At 38.8% G+C, this 20,272-nt stretch overlaps 1 protein-coding gene across 1 annotated transcript in view; it reads right to left on the minus strand.

Moving 5' to 3' along the window:
- The window catches only part of LOC121328434 (transmembrane protein 201-like), a 38,115-nt gene that overhangs the window by 6,380 nt on the left and 11,463 nt on the right, over positions 1-20,272 (minus strand). Inside the window, exons 7-10 of the mRNA XM_041273084.1 lie at positions 15,001-15,227; positions 5,955-6,026; positions 4,726-4,998; positions 1,238-1,372 (exon numbers count right to left, since the gene is read on the minus strand). Of these exons, the coding sequence (XP_041129018.1) occupies positions 1,238-1,372; positions 4,726-4,998; positions 5,955-6,026; positions 15,001-15,227 (707 nt within the window). The remainder of the gene's footprint in view (positions 1-1,237; positions 1,373-4,725; positions 4,999-5,954; positions 6,027-15,000; positions 15,228-20,272) is intronic.

The raw sequence follows: 20,272 nt of genomic DNA on the forward strand, positions 1-20,272 counted from the left end.
AAAGCCTATCCTTCCGAACTTTGCAATTATATGCAATTATAAGACAGTCTTGTTGTCAGTTTAGTCGTTGGTAAGGATTACGTTTTGAACAAGCTTACAAATCAGCAGCATAGTTTGATTGGAAAATCGTGAAAGAATGAAAGGCAGAAACTTCATTTCCTTCAGCGATAAGACACCCAGCCGGGATTACAGTGGATTAAACACGCACTTTTCCCCTGATCCCTCGATTACAAATGACTGGGAAGGAGCTGGGTTTCGATTAGCTGGCATTTAATCCACGTGAATAGATCGCTTTTTCCACCTATCCATCTATTTCATTTTGACTTCATCAAACCTGTCAGTATTGCAAAACATGCGGGCAGAGTGTGGTTCAATTGGATAAAACGGATAAGCTCTGTTAGCATTGCCTACCCATTTACTGATTCAGCATTGCATTATACTTGCAGTACATATCAGAGGCAGCTGTAACAATTCCCCTCTAGCACCATGTCTAGAGAGAAATGATCTCCAGCAATTGTCTATGCATACATCAATATTTTGCATCCCGTTAAACAGAAAATGTCAAGCCTTTTTACCCAGCATGCTGTTGGCGTTTAATAAGCATTACAAGCTTTTTAAAAAGAGGCGTGGCGCAACCGACGGCAAGCTATGCACGGCTTTCCTACAGGAGGAAGCAGTGTGAAGTATAAGCATGGCCACAGGGAAGCCATGTGTGTCAGAAGGAAGTAATACCGTTAATTACCGCCGTGTGCAGGGATTTGTGATTTATCTGTTCTGCCAGACCCCAGATCAGGCTCCAGATTAAGATGCAGCAATAACAAGGAAACCTGACAAATTAAAAACCAAACCAGGCAATTTACATTAGTTGAAACAATAGGCTATGTCCTGCCAGTGGTTGGTTGGTTGGGTTGGGTAGGGATGTATGTATGTATGTATGTATGTATGTATTGCCAGTGTTACCCAATTGGTATTAATATGAACAAATTACATTGACTAATTCTGTGTTAGCCATTGAACAATGTGTGTAAACGCTAGTTTTATGCAAAACATTGACATCTTCGCTTGCGCTCTAATTTAATAATTTAATAAACAGGATTTGAATACTGTGTGTGAAAGCTGTTAAACGCATGTGCAAAACGAGCGTCGGGATGTTTTAGTTTAGGACAGGCTTGCTGGTCCGTGCTAGTAAAGGCATGGCTGGTGAATCAACTACAGGGTTTTATTCGAATGTACCTACCCTTCAATCCTTTCCCGCTGTCAGGGCAGTCACCAGTCGTAGTGTCCACCAGACAAGAGGAGGACCCTGAAGAACTTCCCCTCTTTTCATCAAGTTCATCAAACACACTGCCTCCCTCGAGAACGGATTTAGGGTCTAAGCAAAAAAAAAAAAAAAAATTAAAAACAGCATGTATTGTCTCTGTATGGAGATAAAGCCCCATAAAACAAACTTCTTTATCAACATATTTGCCACGAGTTTAGTTGCAGTATCTGTATTAACATTTACAAGAGAAGTGTTGCATATTCATGTAAATTATGTGTTAGGAAGAATATACATGATTTTTGATGTAGCTTCTGCCATTCCAACAGCCAAGTACTGTTATTTATTTTATTTTTTTTTACATTGCAAGCTATAACGTTCAACCCATATTAACATCGACTGCACATAAGAGCAGGCGGCTAGTCGGAGAATGCATGCATTTATTCTTGTTTCAGCAGATGGGAATGCCCTGCTAAACAGCACACTGTATGCTGGGTTTGGTTACTCATGATGGATTTTGTCACTGCAACCCAGACAAAGCTGTAAATACGGTATTGTTAAAACGTGACAATGAAGTGTTTAAAAAAGCCAGCTCAAGAATGTGTGCACGTACAGCTATGGCCCAAAGTTTGCATCACCCTATACAACTAACTAGTTCTGCTTCATAAAGTCGAATGGAACCTGCTGAATAATGTCACATTAACATACTGAATTACATACAGTTTTGCAGTTTCCCCACATACTTAGCCAAAAAAAAAAAAAACTGACATTTTGAAATCTAACATGAAATACTGTACTACTATTATGGCTTCCATTAGACTTCTGCAATATCATTTTGTAGTTTCTTTGATGATGTTAAAATTAAAAGATAATTATGGTTCATATAGCTTTTTTTGTATTAATCCTACAATTGTAGGTGATGCAAAACTTTTGGCCAGACCTGTAATGTAAGCCTTTAAGCACAATTAGACAAATTAAACACTGTTAAACACTGTTCTGCACAAAGGATTGAAAGACAGCAGCATCTGAAGCAAGACTGAGAAATTGCAAGGTGGTGCAGTATATGGCACTCAACTCAAATCTGTAATCATAAAGGTAACCTGAATGCAAGGCTTTATAATACAGTCTGCTAAAAGGAAAAAAAAAAAAACACAGCAAAGCTCCTTCTTTGAAGAGATACAGCATGCACTTGGTTTTAAAGAGGAGCTCAAAATTTGCACCTATTTTTGTCTGAAAGCACATCAAACAATTTCAGCGTTTAAAATAGCAAATTAACAAAACTGTACCACTCTGAAATCACTTACAAAACATGCCCATGGTGACAGTCAGAGACAGTCAGGTTAACATTTTCCTTTCGCAAAACAAAACAAAAATCAAAAGCCACAGTGGACTATGGAATAGCAAACTCGTATTCAATAACAGCATTTTCAAGAGGGGCACTTTTAAAAATGAGAGTTTTTCAATTTTTTACTGTTTCAATTCAATTTGATGTACTGCTTAACCATTGAATAAATTAATGTCCAAAGCATCACACACACACAAGCTGACTATCAACACTTCACGGTCTTAAACAGATGGGCACCCAGCACAGACCAGCCACCTCTTGCAACAGTTCAATCGGGAGACCTGTTCAGCTCTTCAAACGCTATCTGACAAAGGCTTTGTCAGTGTAATCCTTAAAAGACAGACCCAAATCCTGAAGTCACTTCCTGCCCTGCCCATTTCCTGTGAAGCTCCCTCTGGATCCGAGCGGACTCAGGTGTAGCACTTCCTTTTCAAGAGACCCCCCTCAGAGATAGAGAGTTCCCACAGAAGTAATAATGAGCTAGTGCGATACAAAATGGGAAAATGCAGTTATGTAAAAATGGTCTCTGGGTCTATTCTAGCCTCACTGCAGTACCGTCTAGAATTGTCCTGAGCATGCTTTAAGGGGTGCTGTAGTCTTCAGATCATAAATCCATTTTCCTAACTCATTAACTTCAGTAGAACCTTCACCGATTCCCTTGCTGTGCAATTGGACTTTCCTTCACTTTGAACTGAAGACTATACAGCAGCACTATATATACACTAAGGAACCTCTCTCTCCATTCTGATCTGCATCTAGTCCTGCATCCTTTCTTTTCTGGCTTTCTGCAGCACAGAGAGATCGAAGGGACGAACAACCGCAGAGCAGCATGAAGGTCAGGGAAGTGCTGCTCTGTAGCGTTCGTTCTTCAGCCAAGTTTATAGAAACAAAAAAGCTGAACCAAAATGTTAGATACCGTCTTCTAACACTTTACAGCGTAACCACAGACAAGTAATGCATCGCATTAAATAAATCAGAGATGCTCAAAGAAACTCAAACTGACAACTGATAATTAAGCTCCAAAGCATGAGCCTGCTTTTATAAATTTCCCAACGTTAACAAGAAAAACACAGGGGAAAGCATCCTTGGCAGCCTCTTCGTTTCTTTGGGGCATGGTTAATTCATTTTACATATTAATTCTCATACAGACACACAAAAACAACTCTTAATGCAACCTTGAAACAACACCAAAATAGTAATCTTAATGGTTGTGTGGAGACAAGTTTTCGCGGGTAGTCTATTACTACCAGCCAAAATAAGTAATTTGTTTGGCAGAAGACTATGACAATGCGCACTTTGCACAAAAAAAACAAAAACACAACATTTTTATACCAAGGTTTGACTCTGTTACAGATAAGTTTAAATAAAAAAAAAAATATGCAAATAAGTGGTTTTGATAGAAACCGATACTGTTAATCCAGCACACATTCTTTGCTTTTGGGTTTGATGAAATCCTCTCTTTACATCAAAGGGTAAAAGGTATAGTTTGATTACATGCTTATAATTATACCTTGTACTGTACCAAAGTGTAGAATTCATGAGGCAAGCAAGGATCTCTATCTGCATCTGTTTAAATAACCACTGACTGCTTTATACCAATATCCTCCTCACGAAGCCGCACACAAGATGATCAAATCAATCCAACAAGCTCTACACAAGCTGCAAGCTTTCACTGAAACAAAAATCCAAACATGAAAACTAAAAAAGCAGAACGTGTGATTCAAGTGCTCGCAAAGCAGAATAAATATTGCTTGCCAGTCTCCCTAGTTATATTTTCCTCGAGCCTGAAAGCCTAAAGGGCACATCTGAAATACCCTTGGGATGCAAGACGTCTTGGCTTAATATAGACATAGATCATAACTGGAGTTTGGAATTCAAATGTCACAAACTGGCACCTGATCATAGCTGCATGCAAAATGTTTGAGGAGAAACTCACAAAACTAGGCAAACATGTGGGCAGTGTGTATGCATCTGGATGGTTCCTCCAGATGTCGGAAGGAAAAAACAACCAATCCTGCACAAGCAGAACTCTCTGCAATCAACCATGTCTGTCTTTCCAAAATGAAAGCCATTAGGCTGCCCACTACGACTCGGCGACCCAGCAAGATAAGCACACATGTACCGTGGTTGTGTGTGGGAAGGGCTGAGAGCTCAGGTACAAAAACAGGACCCGTCGTGTTGCTGGGGTCGTCTGAAGCCGTGGGAGAGGGGAGCGCCTCGCTGTGCGATGTAAACAGCTGCAGCTTCTGCCCCTTCAGGTTGAGGCGTGCAGGGCTGATGAGAGGGCGCCGGCCCCGCGCAGAGCTGGAGGTCGAGGTCACCGAGCCCGCGATCGAGGGGGTGGGGGAGGGACCGGGAGAGGACGGGCGACTTCCGGATTTAAGGGAAAAATAATCTGTTACGAGAAAAAAAAAAAAAAACACACATGTAAATAAAGCTCAGCCGCCTGCACTGTGAATCCCAGTGCATGAGTTCCTGTTAAATGTCAGAAACTACAGCTATGGCAAAGTTTTGCATCACCCCATATAATTAACAATATTGAATTCATACTGCTTTGTAGTTTTCCATATACTTAAACTGACAGAATTGACAAAGTGACATTTCAAAATCTAACATAAAACACTGTACTACTATTATGGCTGCCGTTAAGACTTCTTTGATTACATGGCATTAAATAAAACACTAAATTCTCTCTCTCTCTCTCTCTCTCTCTCTCTCTCTCTCTCTCTCTCTCTCTCAATTCTAGGTCATGCTCAACTTTTGTCCACATTGGTGTGTTACTGGTAATGTCAGAAACAAATTAATTTTAATTCAAAAGGTGCTAAATAGGAGACTAGCGTTTAAAGTAGAAAGCAGATAAACCCTGCTATGTACAGGTCGCTAACAGCCATTATATCTGATGCCATTAACTGCACAGCTTTTTCAGACCAATAAAACAAGCTTGAAGGTTTTATGCAGTCTATAGATTAGGCAGCATGCTGTCAATGGTTACATGAATAACTGAACATCTGTCAAGCCCCATTTTCAAATGTATTATTAAAACTAGGCTTTTTCTATGCCATGTTTTCCTTGTGTTCTTCCAGTTCTTTTGATTATAAAATGTCTCGATGTCTAGCTATTAATATCAAACCAGCCTGGCTGTAGGTTTCCAAAAGGCTTACACAGCTTAGACACCAAGAAAAAGTTTAATTGACTTGAGAAATGAGAAAGGGTTTTTTCTATTGTAAAAAAAAAAAAAAAAGGCCAGTCAATGTTTGCAGGATGTTCTTGAAGGGCATCTCAATGTGACAGTGGGGTTTTTAGAAAGTGGTGCACGAGAAGGAAAGTGTGTTATGAAGAAAGGCTTCTTACCTGAAGGAGGAGAGTCCTTGCAGTTAGAGATCTGCGAAGAGGGGCGACTGCCGCTGAATAAATAGCCAGAATCTAAAAAAACAAGAGAGAATGAAACACAACATGAACGTGCATTCAGTGTCAACACATGCCAGCAAGCATTACTGTGTGCATTTACAAACACCACAGGATTTTATTTTTAACTTAAATTTGGGATTTGCAGGCTTTTTGAAATGCAAAGTTAGTTAAAGATTGTTCCTGGAACCAAAACTGCTTTACATCTTGTCTGTAAAACGGCCTTTTAAAATCAGCCTGATTATCACAGTAAAAACTACCCTACTGTACATCACAGGACATAAGCCTGTAATCCAAAGTGTTCTATTTATATTATATAAAATAAGGGCAAAGCAAAACAATAAATAAACTCAGTGGAAGAATTCTGGGAGACCACTACACTGCAAGGTTCTGTCAGGGCAGTTAACATGCTGACAATGGCTAAACCGCACTGCCACACCGCTTCCCATCCTAATGTTTGATGCGGCCGACTTCTCCTCCAAGCAAGTTGTCGCTTTCCTGTAGCCCTTACTGGAACAGGATCGGCGTTCTACAAGGCGGGGTGGGGTGGGGGCAGACGACTTGGAATAGAAAAGCTTACTGCTGTGCTACAAAATGCATTTAAAACAGAACATATTTTGCACCCCCCCTCAGCTATGAGCGGAAGAGAAAGAAAAAAAAAAAAAGTCTTTGAAGGTCCTGGAATCTGCAAGCAGGACTGTGAATGGAACAGGCTTACTCGGGTCAGAAGAAATCTTCATACTCCAACAGAGAGGCAGGAACAATGCCTCCAAACACCTGCATGGCTAGCGGTCAGCTTTAAAGCATTCAGCATGAAGTGTTACAGCTAACAGGCTCGTTCAGGGTGCTGCACCTGACTTGTCCTTTCAGGAAGGCACACCTGACTAATCTTTGACAAGTTAATTGTGCATAGGACAGACATGAGGAAATATGATTAGCTACCGAAGAGCAGCTTGTCAATCATATAGAATGAGTAACAGAAGCATAGGCAACCTTTTTAGTTCACCTTTCAGTCCTGCAGCCATAATGATCGATCCATAGAAAAGCAACATCAAAATCCGTTTCACCCAAGCCTCAAAGATCTACTTTCTGCAATTTTTTTCATCCTACAAACTAATGTTTTTAATCTATACAGAGATTAGCAGCTGCTAAATGTATATGCATGAGATTTTGCTGTCATCACGGCACAGGAAGACATCAACAATTCTTTTCACACAGGCTACCATCCTACAGAGTACTCAGCACCCAGAAAAAAAAAAAAAAAAAAAACACTTCCTGAGGACTCATACCTTAAATACTTCTGCATAATACACACACACAGCTGCGCTCTCAGAAACAGAAAAATCCAACTTTTTTTTGCAGCAACACCAGGACAATTCTTCTCTTTCAACTGCTGGAGGGGATAAAAGGAAGCTGATCTTTTCGAACGCATGTGGCAACATGACCCCCGGGGCAGCAGAGGTAAGAGTGAGCTGGAAAGCGTCTATTGTTCCCAGCCTGTTCTGTGACAAGCCAACAGCTTTGTCCTTTGACTTCTCGTTAATTCATCACGGCCTGTCTGCTTACACGTTCCGCCTTGCATGCAGGTGCTTTCTTACAGTACTGTCCCTGCTTGTTTCCCATGAATCTTCATTGATTCACCCCTTGGTCTTTCAGCAGAACCAGCTCCTGGTGTAAAGTCCTCTTAGGGTGAGGTTTTCACAGGCCGATCTGCACCACCTCAGTCCGAGGATGTTTAGTAATGGCAAACAAAATCTTAATATGGAGGTGGTGATTCTTTCTGGTGCATGTACAGGGCATGTATGATATTTAGGAAATCAAAGGAAAATTAATCCAGACACCTGCTTTATCAGCAGACTGGGTATGTTCTATAGGGGTTAGTTTACACATCAGTAGCTTCCTCTGTTATTGTCAATGTCATGAAGGGCTGTCGAAAACAACCTGGGTGTGATCGGTTTATAAAAAAACAGCATGGTGCAAATACCTTCAGTCTCACGTCAGTTCAACAAAAGCAGGAGCTCGCCCTCCGTTTCCATGATACACACATGCCAAAAATACAGCTCCTTTAGACAAAGTAAAGATAAACTGCTTATCTATTATAAAACGCTACATTTAAAACAGCTTTTTTATTTTATTTGGTTTACATTTATGCAATCTGAAAGTCAAAGCTATTGAGAAAACACAAGCTACCTGTTGTTGGTTTTACTTTAGCACAGTAAAATCGATCATTAAAAGAGTAGAAAGCACGTTCTATTCTTATTAGACCTCTCGAGTGCCTGCAAGCCACAGAATGTGAGTGGAGCGGAGCGGTGACAAACCTCCGCTCACCGCTCAGAATATCCTGCACCCTGCTCTATGGATTCTGCCATTCCGCCCCGCTTCACCGCTCCAGACAAAATAGGCATGCTCTGCACACATCCTATTATAAAAACAATTTTTAATATAAAAAGATTGAATGTACACATTCAGAAATGAATACTATTTAAATCTTCCGTATAAATCGCATAGCTTGACCCAATTAAAAAAAAAGGAAACAGCCAACAAGTGCTCAGAGAAGTTGTCCAATTCAATTTGAAAACGCTTTCTCATTATTACTGATTAGTGCTGAAAAAATGTGTACATTGAAAATAAAAGGTTAAGAGAGTCTGGAAATATCATCTTGCAATTAACAGGTTTTTAACAGGTTCCTATGAAGTTGTGTACGGTGTACTCGCCTATCGCGAACTTATGATTCGTATTAAATTAGCTTTATACTGGGCTTGTTAGTATCTGAATATGTCATAGGGAGCTCAAAGCAACCCACGAACACATGTGCGAGTCTCGATGGGGCTGACAGACCACCCTGTAGTGAATGAACTATCCTTAAGAGTGCAGAAAATATAAACCGTGTTCACAGCGCTGTATAGAGGCATACATTTTATTTTATTTTTTTAACGGTTTGTGCAAACTCCATGGCCGAACATGTATTTAAGAAAAATAAAAAACATGCTTAGTTCTTCAGTGCTGTGAAAGAGCAGGCCAGAAATGTCTGATCCGCGCTCCACTTGTGCTCCGCTCTCTGCTGCAAGCCTTCTCGATTCCCTTGTGTCTTTAATCTAGTATTGTTGCTATGGTGGTTGCACTGTATTTGACAGGGGAGGTCTTGCTGGTTAGTAATGATGCCAATTTATAAAGACATCTGCCAAGATATAAACCCCTGATATTCCAAGCCTGATTAAGCAGCAGTTGACCCCCCCCCCCCCCAAAACGATTAAAGTGTTACGCTTTCGAAACCACTGTTGAGTTGTCAAGAATCCCAAGCTATGAAAATATCTTCCAAAGTGAACGTATTATATATGGAATAAAACTGCAGAAAAATAAAATCAGACCACTTTCCAAGTTCTCTTTCAATTTAAACATTTTCTCTCTCATTTTAAATTAGTATAAAAACTGTCAGTATTTGTGAAGTGAGCTTGGAATGTAACCTAAAACAGGTGAGAGTAAGATTTTTTCCCAGGAGGTTGTATCCACATACTCTAATCAGTAACGATGACAGATCCAAACTGAATGCTTTTACTCGCTTGCATGTGGGTGCCCTAACCTCCTAATCTCTGGGAGTGCTGAACACACTTTTCACACAATTCCACGAGACAAAGAATTCACATAAAAGCGTTACAAAGCCAATGCTTGTCTTTCCATACAAGTAATAACCTATATTGTGTTAATTAAAAACACGTATTTGCATCCTATATAGACACGCACACATCTGATGCTGCCTCACATTTGCACGTGTACCTTTAAGAATATGAAATCTTGTGTATATGATTGAAAAATGGATGTATATATCACTGCCTGAAGTATGGGCACTCCTCAGTTCGGTTTATCTGCTTTGTTGATTGGTTACAGTGTACGTTTTTATTATATGTAATACTATTAGGGAAATAAGCAAGTTCAAAAGTTACTTCCTATTAATTATTTTGCTTTACTCAGCTAAAACAATTTAAAAACGCAAACTATTCGACCGACCAGATAAAGAAATTATGATGCAGCAGTAGCAAGACAACTCCCCCCCCCCGCCACCAACTATAGTTGTCTCTAGAAGTTTTCTAAATATATACCAAGGCAGACTAATTGCATGAAAATAACCCAAATTCTACAATTCTCAGAGCATCACACTGCTTCTAGACTTCACAGCAGCTGCGCCGAAAAGAACCCTGGCCAGCTCCAGTGACAAGTCTCAGCTGCAGATCATGCTATTCTGGAGATGACAAGACCCTTTAAGACCCGTTGTGGTTAATCCCTAAACGGGTGAACCATTAAACAACTGATGAGACGACACATCAGCTCCCCACTCCTAATGCTGCGTACACTCACTCTCTTACAGTTACGTTTGCTAAGTGACACATTACTCGTATATAAAAGTGGGGATAACTTACTGCAACCAATTCCATATATCCCCGATAAAAGAAAAAAAAAAAAAACTTTGAAAGAGTGACTAATACAGGCAAAACCGGTTTGAGCATACCTGGCTTAGATTTAGCAGATTTTAAAAGAATGCTTGTTTGGTGCTTAATCTAATCATTTTTTCTGTAGTTAAAAATTGTCTTTGAAGAACCTCCACTTTTGAATCCTGCAAGGATTAAAAAAAACAAAACAAAAAATAAGAGACGGCTGACAACGGAACTCAGCAGCTGTCAGATGGGTGAGATTACAGGAACCCTTTTGATCTGCCTTTCTGTGGTTGGTGGGACAGGATTCAAGGGGTACCTTACCTACTTTGCCTTGGGAGATGTTCCTAATTATATGTGTAATATATGTATATATATATATATATATATATATATAACATTATGTATGTATATATATATATATATTGATGGGATAAGTAAAAAGTAGGTCATAATAGTCACGTTGCAAAACATTTGTACTTCTAGTGAAGATCAAAGTCGAAAATGTCACTTCACTTTGTTTTTGGTTTTTTTTGGGTCGACCAACGCAAAGTAAGGCTCCGGCTGCCCTCCGCATGCTGCTGATGTTCCATTACAAGAGTACTCTCTCCGGCAGACCACATCAAAATGATGTGATCAAAATATTATATACACCATATAATTACAATGGGGCTTTACTGTATCAACGGCGGTTTAATGATTATCATCAGCACAGCCAGACGTTGCACTGCCCTTGTTTTCAATCTAATCTCCAGTACCCTTTAATCACACGCGAGGAGTTAAGCGTTGTTCTTTATTGCACTATCCACACACCATACTTACCGTCAGCTCTTAAAAATCGAGGCCTGTTTATCTCTGTGTTTTATTTATTTTTGTAATAATCCAAACATTCTAAACTTCAGACAGGAAAAAAAATGTATATAAATAAATGAAATAATTGCTGTTGTGCTTTACTTTTACTGATGGGATCGCTGGCATTTCATGATTCACAAAACGCAGGAGAGACAGAACTCTGAACATACCACGTTTTTAAAGCCTACTTGGCAATCCCTTTACCTTCTAACTCAAACCTCCCCCCTACGCTTTCCATTTGTTCATTCAGAACGACTGCCTGCTATGCATGGAAGGATGTCTAATCTGGTTTGCAAACAGCATGCTTGGTGGCATGACCTTACCTGCCCTCTATCTAGGATTACATTTCAGGCTTTCCTCAAAGCTGAATTAGTTACATCTGAGCGTTCAGAATATACCTGCCGAGCTCAGAGTGTAGTAAACCACTATCCAAAACCATTCTTGGTTTTACTAGACTCACCTGAGCTTGTTCCCAATGCACTGTGGCTAATCAAGCTTGTATTAAAACCTGGAATGGGTGACACTGCTGTGCAATAGGAGTCTTATTTCAATATATATTTTTATTATCTCCAATTATGGACTTTAATTAAACAAACACATCCAGTGTTGCAGGCACAAGCACTTCAGAATTATTGGCAGAAAAACTATTTTTTGGAAATATTTTTTATGTATGGTAAAATCTGTATAAAAACGAATAAACCACCTCCTTTTCACTTGTGGAAAATATGATAGCTTAATATGAAAAAGTGATTTACCTAGCACCTGCTCCCCCCCCCCCCCCCCCCCCCCCCCCCCCCCCCTAAAGAACACCATATTTAAGATTTAAAAATAGAACACCTAGATCGTATCTTGGTTGTTTTGAAGCATTATTCACAACTGTGCACTGGAGAGATCCATACACACGACAGAAACATGGTTTGGTTTTGCCTGCATTTATTCCTGCCTCACTGTATTTTCTTAGAAATTCCCTTTATTATCTTGAGTTCAGAAAAGCGCTCATCAATGTCAAAAGAAAAGTAAACACTGCACTTGTTTCAGCTGAAACGAATCTGTACGACTGATTTGAAATGTGTGACTGTGTGTACCAAACAGCAATCCCACATGTCAATCCTGGACCGCTATTAAAACAGTAAATAATACCAGCTTCCATTATAAAAGTTTCCTGCAGTAAAGTCAAACAGCAGTTTTGCAGTTTGCAATTTGTTACCTTAATTACCTGAGTTTAACCAGGTTATATTACAGTAAAGCTTGAACAAAGGAGCCTACGATGTGCTCTAAAATTTTCTCATTGCCTACATGCTCAAAACACGATGGAAACAAACAGAGGCGCTCTGTTGTTTATTTTCAAGAAGACAGTTATCTACCGGACACAAACCACAGTTTCCTGTACACTAGATAGGAAGACAATTCGGCATATACAGTACTGTACCACAAAAAAATCAGAGTCTAATTCCTGTTTATGTTTAAACGCAACACAAACTATTCTGTTACACGTTCGCTTTTTATTCCCTTATGACTCATGTGAGAAGCATACTTCCGTATCAATCTATTATCTAACTATAAAACACTCAATAAATGCTAAATTAAAAAAAAAAAAAAAAGTATAAAAACTTACTTCAATGACAAAGGCTTCTAGTTGAAATGTTTCAAGGTTTTGAATAAGACTGCATTTGTCAAAAAAGTGGGGCACTATACAGATCAGTGAAAAACCTGCAATGTCTCAAACGTATAGAAGTGTGATTACACAGATTGTAACCCTGAACAGGTGATTAAAACACTCAAAATATGTTCGCTTCTTCCTGCTATCGCACATTCCACATCTCAAAACGGCCCTGTACTCAACTTTCATGGCAGAATTCTCCTCAACAGAAGGGTTCTACAGGTATTCTTTGATTCTGTTTTCCCTGCCTGACTTGGCCTCATTTCCACTTCATGCAGAGAACGATATGTGCAGGCTCTTCCAAATTCAGCACAGAAACCCATGACCCTTATAAACATGCACTCCCAGAATGCTCCTCTTCGCAGGTTTAACATGAGCCCTATCTATCTCCATCTTTCAGCAGTTTGGCTCAGAGCCCATATTAAAGTGAAAAACACCAAGAACCCCATTGCAGGATGAAGGCGGTGACCGAGTGGGCCTGCTGGTGGCTCATCTGCGATGCAGATTGTCTACACAGAAAAGGAGTGGCAAATCAAAAGTGTCATTATTAGCCTTCCAGCGTTGGGGCATGTAAGCGTATCAGGCGATTTGCCACGTAGGGTGTAAAAAAATTGACAAACGCGAAAGTGAAAGTAAAAAGTCTTGAAAATCAAACCAGCTACAGAAACATACAAATAAAGCAGTATTACGATAAAGTACTTTACTCACGAGCCAGCGTTGAAGGAATTGGAATTTGAGAGACAATAGTTGCAACTGTTCAAACTGCTTTCATTTCAAACCCATTTAGTTGACTAACAGTGACTTGAATTTCTGTAATTTGTTGCCACTGTGAGAAGGTCATTTTAACAGAACTCTTAATTGCAATCTCTGTCAATGATTTGTTGGAATTGATTAAAAGGGAATGAGAACTGGAATTGACTTTAAAAAGGAATTGGAAATGAAAAACCAACAATTGACCCTGACCCTGACCCTAATATATATATATATATATATATATAATTACACTTCTTGTATCCCAAAGCAGCGTGTAAGATTGCAAGACGCTGAGGGACTCTGTCGCATCCTGAAATTCAAGTGTGATGTTTCTAACCATGCCGTTGCTAAACAAATGTTTGTTTTAGAATATTACTGTCAGTTTTGACGTGCTTGAACAGGAAACAAACCACTAAGGTTCAACTAACAACATTATCAATCACTTCAAATTTGCATACATCCTTTTCTTCCACGTCTACTTTTAAATGGAGATATATTATCCTACAATTGAAAAAAAAAAAAAAAAACACAACAAGTATAGCTTTTACATACCTGCCAATTTTAAATCGAGGTACACACCCATTTACCCATATGCAAAGTGGCTCTAAATAGTTACAACATAATAGAAATAACATTGGGTTTGCCAAGAAGCCTGCATGAGTCAAACTCAAACATCTGCCAGCAAAAACCACATAGACTGACACCTCAATTCTAAATACTCAATACATAAACAAAATGGCAACAATTCTAGAAATGAATTATAGAATTAACTCCTTGCTTGTGTAACAGTTACAGGTTATATTTAAATGGTTAATCAAGGGGTAGAAGTTATAATAAGTGTTTCCTGGAGGGAATGTTTTGGCAGTAGCGCAGTTCCGCTCTCAGTGAAAAGAGCGAGTGTCTTGTTGAGGTGTGCACTCACATTATGCAGCGAGCGGACAGTCAGTCAGTCAGTCAGTTGAATGCCTGCAATGTTGGACTCCGATTAAAGCAATCTTGTTGAAGCCAATATCTGGAATGGTCTTGATTTCTAAACCACAGTCTCAGAAAAATCTTACTCTTGTTTAATTCCCTATTACTTGTGTTATGAGATTCTCTTTTTTTTCTTTTTTTTTTTCCCGGGTTAGATCAATAAGCAATAATTGCTTCTTAAAACTCTCATCAAGAATGGGGAAAGCATGCACTGATTATGCGTGCAAATGCAATTAAAAGTTTGGAATCCCATTGAACTGTGAGTATCTAGGGACCCGTGTCAAATGGTACAAAATTATGATGCAACCTTGAAGGGAGTGCGACTTGCCTGCTCTAGTGAGGGACGGGATGGTTCCCAGGGACAGCGCCCGGTTCAGACGGCCCGGCAGGGAGGAGGGGGAGGCTTTCCGCACCCTGTGGCAGAGCTGGTGGTTGACCAGGTGGGAGAGGATGGGGGGCGGTGTGGGGAGGAAGACGGAGGAAGCAGACAGAGCTGGAGACAGGATCCCGGGTTCACCACTGTAGAACGATGTCGCAGAATCTCCAGACAGATACCTGAGAAAAACAAAGAAACACAGAAAAACTGTCGTTCCATTCATTCCTTCAGCCTTGTTCTAGTTCACGCCAACTCTCCTCTCCAGCCAAAGTGCAAGGATGTAGCACAAATTTTCCCCAAACTCTATTCATGGGATAGGCTTACAATAAATAAACATTTCTTTATTTCAATATTTCAGAAATCTAGTACTATATAAACATATAAAATTATATAAACAAAAAAGTAAAACAATTTTGTTGCAACTGTAGTTGGAAGCATGCTCAATACCAGATACTGGTACACATTTTCTATAATTGCAAAACAATCTGAAAAATATATATACACTGGTATTTCTTCATACATGCGTACTCATAAAGAATATTTGTATTGAACACAGTGAACATCTATGGTTCAGTCTAATATTCTCCGCTTTTATGTATAAATTGTTTTGCAATTAGTTAAATAGAGGTTTTTTAACTAATCAAATAATGATTCAGTTGGAGCTTTACAAATTACCGATATAGTACTTTAGTGCTGATCTTAATATTCATATAAATACTGTTTGAAATGAGCATGTTTGCAGTTGATGCTCTATGCAAATGAAAGCAATGCAGAAATAACACACTGTACAGAAGGGTGATTCATTTTACTACTGGTGTTTTATTTACTGCACTATGGTACTAATTCTACTCTTGCATGCAGCACATGATGAACTACAATAGGGGTAAAATATAAATCAAAACACATTTTTACAAGCTGTTAAAGAAAAAAGCAAGAAAAACAAACTTTGTAATACATCACTGAGCATGTCATGTCAAAGATATAAAATTGCATTCCCCTTGTCTTTCATGACTTATTCATTGCGTTTGCTTTGCCTTTGTTTCTGCAGGTAGTGTACCAAAGAAAATGCAGCACAGCGCATTGGGTTTCTCTAACAGGACTTGAGACATTCAAGTTCAAGTTAAACTCTTTCATTAGAAACCAGCTCAATGTGTGCAGTCAGCACGTTGCTGTGCATTTTGAAGATTGTTAAAATACAAAGGTTATACAGTAAATCTCTTCATGTTCTCGTAGTTTTCTTATTCATGGATCACATTTCGACAGTACAGCACATCAAACAAGAGTACTGATCAATCGCAGTTTAATGCATTCCTTTTGGAAGTGTCAACACCAGACAGACACTTCTGCCATAAGCTTGTCCTCTCTCCAGATTCTCAACGAAGATGTCATTCTCAGTGAACTATTAGATGTGTGTCTTTACGTCAATGCATGAAATGTAATTTTACCCCCAATAGTTTACTATGAACAATAATAAAGTTAAGTTGCCGTGACACAGTGCATGACCAATCACCTTGCAAAATTTATTAAATGCTAGCTATTTAATTTAAACTTTTACATTGCTTACATTTAATGCAGATTTATATATTATACATTATATAGGTATTTGTTACAAAAACATTGGTCACCCACATTATGCATTAATCTTATATATAATTTTACATTCTATGCAACCTCAAATTTCAAGGTCTCTTATAAAAGTTTGCTACAGTAAATTGCAGTTTTCCCTTGGTTAAAAACTTGAATTTAACATAGTTTACCATATTTTCTTTGTAATGCTTTATTACATTTTGCAACGTCATGGTAAACATGTATAAGGGGTGCTGTGACATACCAGCATAGTGGAAGTGGTGGATGTATTTGCGAGTAAAACGAATCTCAGAATGATACAGGCTATTGTTTCTAATGTTAACAATGGAAGCAGCCCATGCTGCAATACCTGATCTGTCTGTTTCTTTATGGTGTCTAACCGTGAATACAAACACTGCAAGTACTGGGGACTGAAACCCAGGTGCAGGAGAGAAAACAAAAACAAAAAAAAGGAACTAGCGTACCAGGAACGATTGTTTCCAATTGCCTTAAACACTAAAAATGTGTTGCATTTACCATTTAGTGCTGCACACTTTTAAAATACTATAAAACATTTATTTTTTTTAAGCTGGTCTGCTGCAAAGATTTTTATATTGCCCTCTTGTGGTTTAAACAGGAACAACATGATCAAAAGCTGAAAAGCTGTTTGGAATAATAAATGTACAGCAACACTCGACAACTTTATCAATAATAAAAAAGGCAGCTACAGGATTTAGGAAAAGTACAGATTTGTTGCAGTCTGCTTGATTATTAAAACATGTGTTCCAGTGAAAAGTATACTAAGGGCAAATCACAAGGTTGTACAGTCCAGTGCCTTAAGTCAATGAAACTCCAAGATCAGCACACAATTGAATCAATCCAACCACGACGCAGGACTCCTAGGAAGTTCCCTACAGATTGCCAAGTAACTTGAATAGATAAACTTTTGATTGCTTTCTTTTATAAACTTTGCTGGGTAGTCAGAGCTCCTGGAATGAAATACATTAAACAATTTGATTAATGACTAAAAACCAAAAAAAAAAGCCTGTTCTGAATCAGTGTAATAACCGTCAGATTTCCAAAGACGGTTTTATGCTTAAATGAACAACAAAAGAATGACCTGCATTGCAGGCTTGCGTATCAACGAGTATCAAAAACACGTCTTCCGTCTGGTTTGCTGACCAAGTTAATATTATGGCACTAATGCACTGCAGCTGAAGCGACTGCCATACGTGTTCATACAAAGGTCTGGAAATACAGGTAGATCTTGGGAGAATGTACAGGGTGGTTAGGTCCCACGTCCAAGCATGCCTGCGTGCCTTCAGTCCTGCCACACAAGAGCACCGTGTCACCTGGTGTGTTGGCATTTAGTGCATTTCACCATGCTACACCCACACCGAGTCAATCAGCTGCACTGCACGGGGATTTAAACTCCTCCACCTTTCCAAAGCAGGATCCTCACACGGATCCTCCCGGTTTCTGCAGGCCCACATTCTCTTGCCCGTGTGGGGAGGTCAGGACTCTGAGGTGGCTGACCATCTGACCTCCCTCTCTGGCCAACCCAGCAGTCAGGCCATTGGTAAAGCACCTTGCTATTCTGAAGCACTCGCTATTCAGTCCTAATGCTTAAAGGAACAGCAGTTCAAGACTTTAAGCATTAAAAGCTGGTAGGCGAATTCACTGAATGGAAACGAACTCTGTATCATACCACTAATTACAGTTTACAGTATTTTTAACCAAAGCAGTGGCAATATACTGTATACTTGACTATGCAGATTTTTTTTTTTTTTATCACTGAAAAAAACAACACTTCACAAAATTACTAAATACAGATCTATAAAAAAAAATGTGACTTCTGGAAACAATTTGATAGTTCAGTATAATAATACACAAACCATAATTAATTATTGCAGTCGTTTATTAATTCTCCAAGAACAGATTAAAATTACAGAGCATATAATAATAATAAATAAAGGAGAGGACATTACATGAATCTAAAGGAAAGATACAGTATCATGGGTATTGCTTCTGATTTGTAACTTAATGTGAAGATATCAACAAATGACTTTATCAGGGAGGGTCCAACTACAAATGACCATGTTCAAATATTTCACAGGACCAGGCAAAACTACTTAATTTCTTACAAGAATATTATTTGAAATTCACTTTGAAAGATTTTAAAAAGGGGTATACTGCAGTAGAACACACACACACACACTAGCCTATCCTTGCAGCTTGGTTCTGTATTCCAGAAGAGAAGGCGGCTTGATTATTTTTTAAAGGCACAATCAAAGATGCCTGTGTTCTTTTTTTCTGTTTAGGATTTACTTCATTCAAGATACTGGATCTTTCCTGGTTTGGCTTTGTGGTAACATTTAAGAACCAAAATTTGCTCTTAAATTGTTGAAGCCAAAAAACACAACACACCACACACAAAGTACAGAGTACAGAAATGTCAGTTACAGAAGTGATCAGAGAAAGAAAGAAAACTCTTAAAACATGACCTTAGTTAAGAGTTCATGCTGTCCGAGGTTGTACATTGGCACATTAATATCATACCCCAAACATGGCCATGAACCTTAAATCTAAAAATCAACTAACTGTTGTAAGACAAATCACTACAAATCATTTTCACATTATTATAAGATGTAGGAGAGTCTGAAACACATGCATCATCCAGTTTTAACAACTAGCATGTGTGAATGCAGTGAAATACATGTGTGACTGAACAGTACAATACAAGGCTAGTGTCTTAAACATTTCCTTTTACAATGCAAGTTTTAATTACTTAAAGATTAATACAAAACTATTGTGCAGACTAGATTCACTGAAACGGTCTGTCGAAATAACACGTTTATGCATGTCATCGCTTAGTGTACATACTATATATGTGTAGAGTTCATATAGATTTTGGCAGGAGTTATTTGGTGGTAAATAACTCTCTCCTTTAATCTTATGACTAGTGCCTTTAGTATTGCACACCTACTATCAGGGTCAAAAGTACAATCTCACAATACATTACTTGTAATTTAAGAAGAAAAAAAAAATCAGAAGTCTAAAGAGCATTTAGCATTTGCTACTAAAGTATATAAAAAGTTTATAAAATGATTAGATAAATACATGCACACACTGGCACAAAATCAACACAAACAAAAAACATATAAACCAGTAAGTATAGCGAACTGGAAGTACATACACATATTCATATTCCAGTCGGGGCAAGTTCGGCAGATTTTCTATACGGGATCTGTGACAATGTATCAAATCAGCGGGACACATTTCCTCCTAAATCCGAGTGCCGCTTTGTTTGTTTTTAGTTCCACAGTTCAATTTTCTTTGTTGTTACAGTAACTGGTTCTTTTTCAAAGGTTAGGCGTTGCAGACCATGCAGGGAGATTACTGCATTGCTGTTCAATGCTTACAAGCTGCCTGATTATTCATGCAGGCGCACTAGGGTGCATGGCAGAGGCACTGGATCACGCAGTCCAATTCGATGACCTTTTATAAATCGCTGGCCGATCATCCAAGCAACGTCACATCATTAGGTCGGGAGACTAAGGGTTTGATTCGATACCCAGCCAGTATAAGCCACAGGTGGTTTATTTATTTAATTTTTGTAGAGCATCAACCTTAATTTTTAGGAGTAATCATACCATAA

This window comes from Polyodon spathula, chromosome 16 (genome assembly GCF_017654505.1).
Source record: "Polyodon spathula isolate WHYD16114869_AA chromosome 16, ASM1765450v1, whole genome shotgun sequence".
Classification (NCBI taxonomy): Eukaryota; Metazoa; Chordata; class Actinopteri; order Acipenseriformes; family Polyodontidae; genus Polyodon; species Polyodon spathula.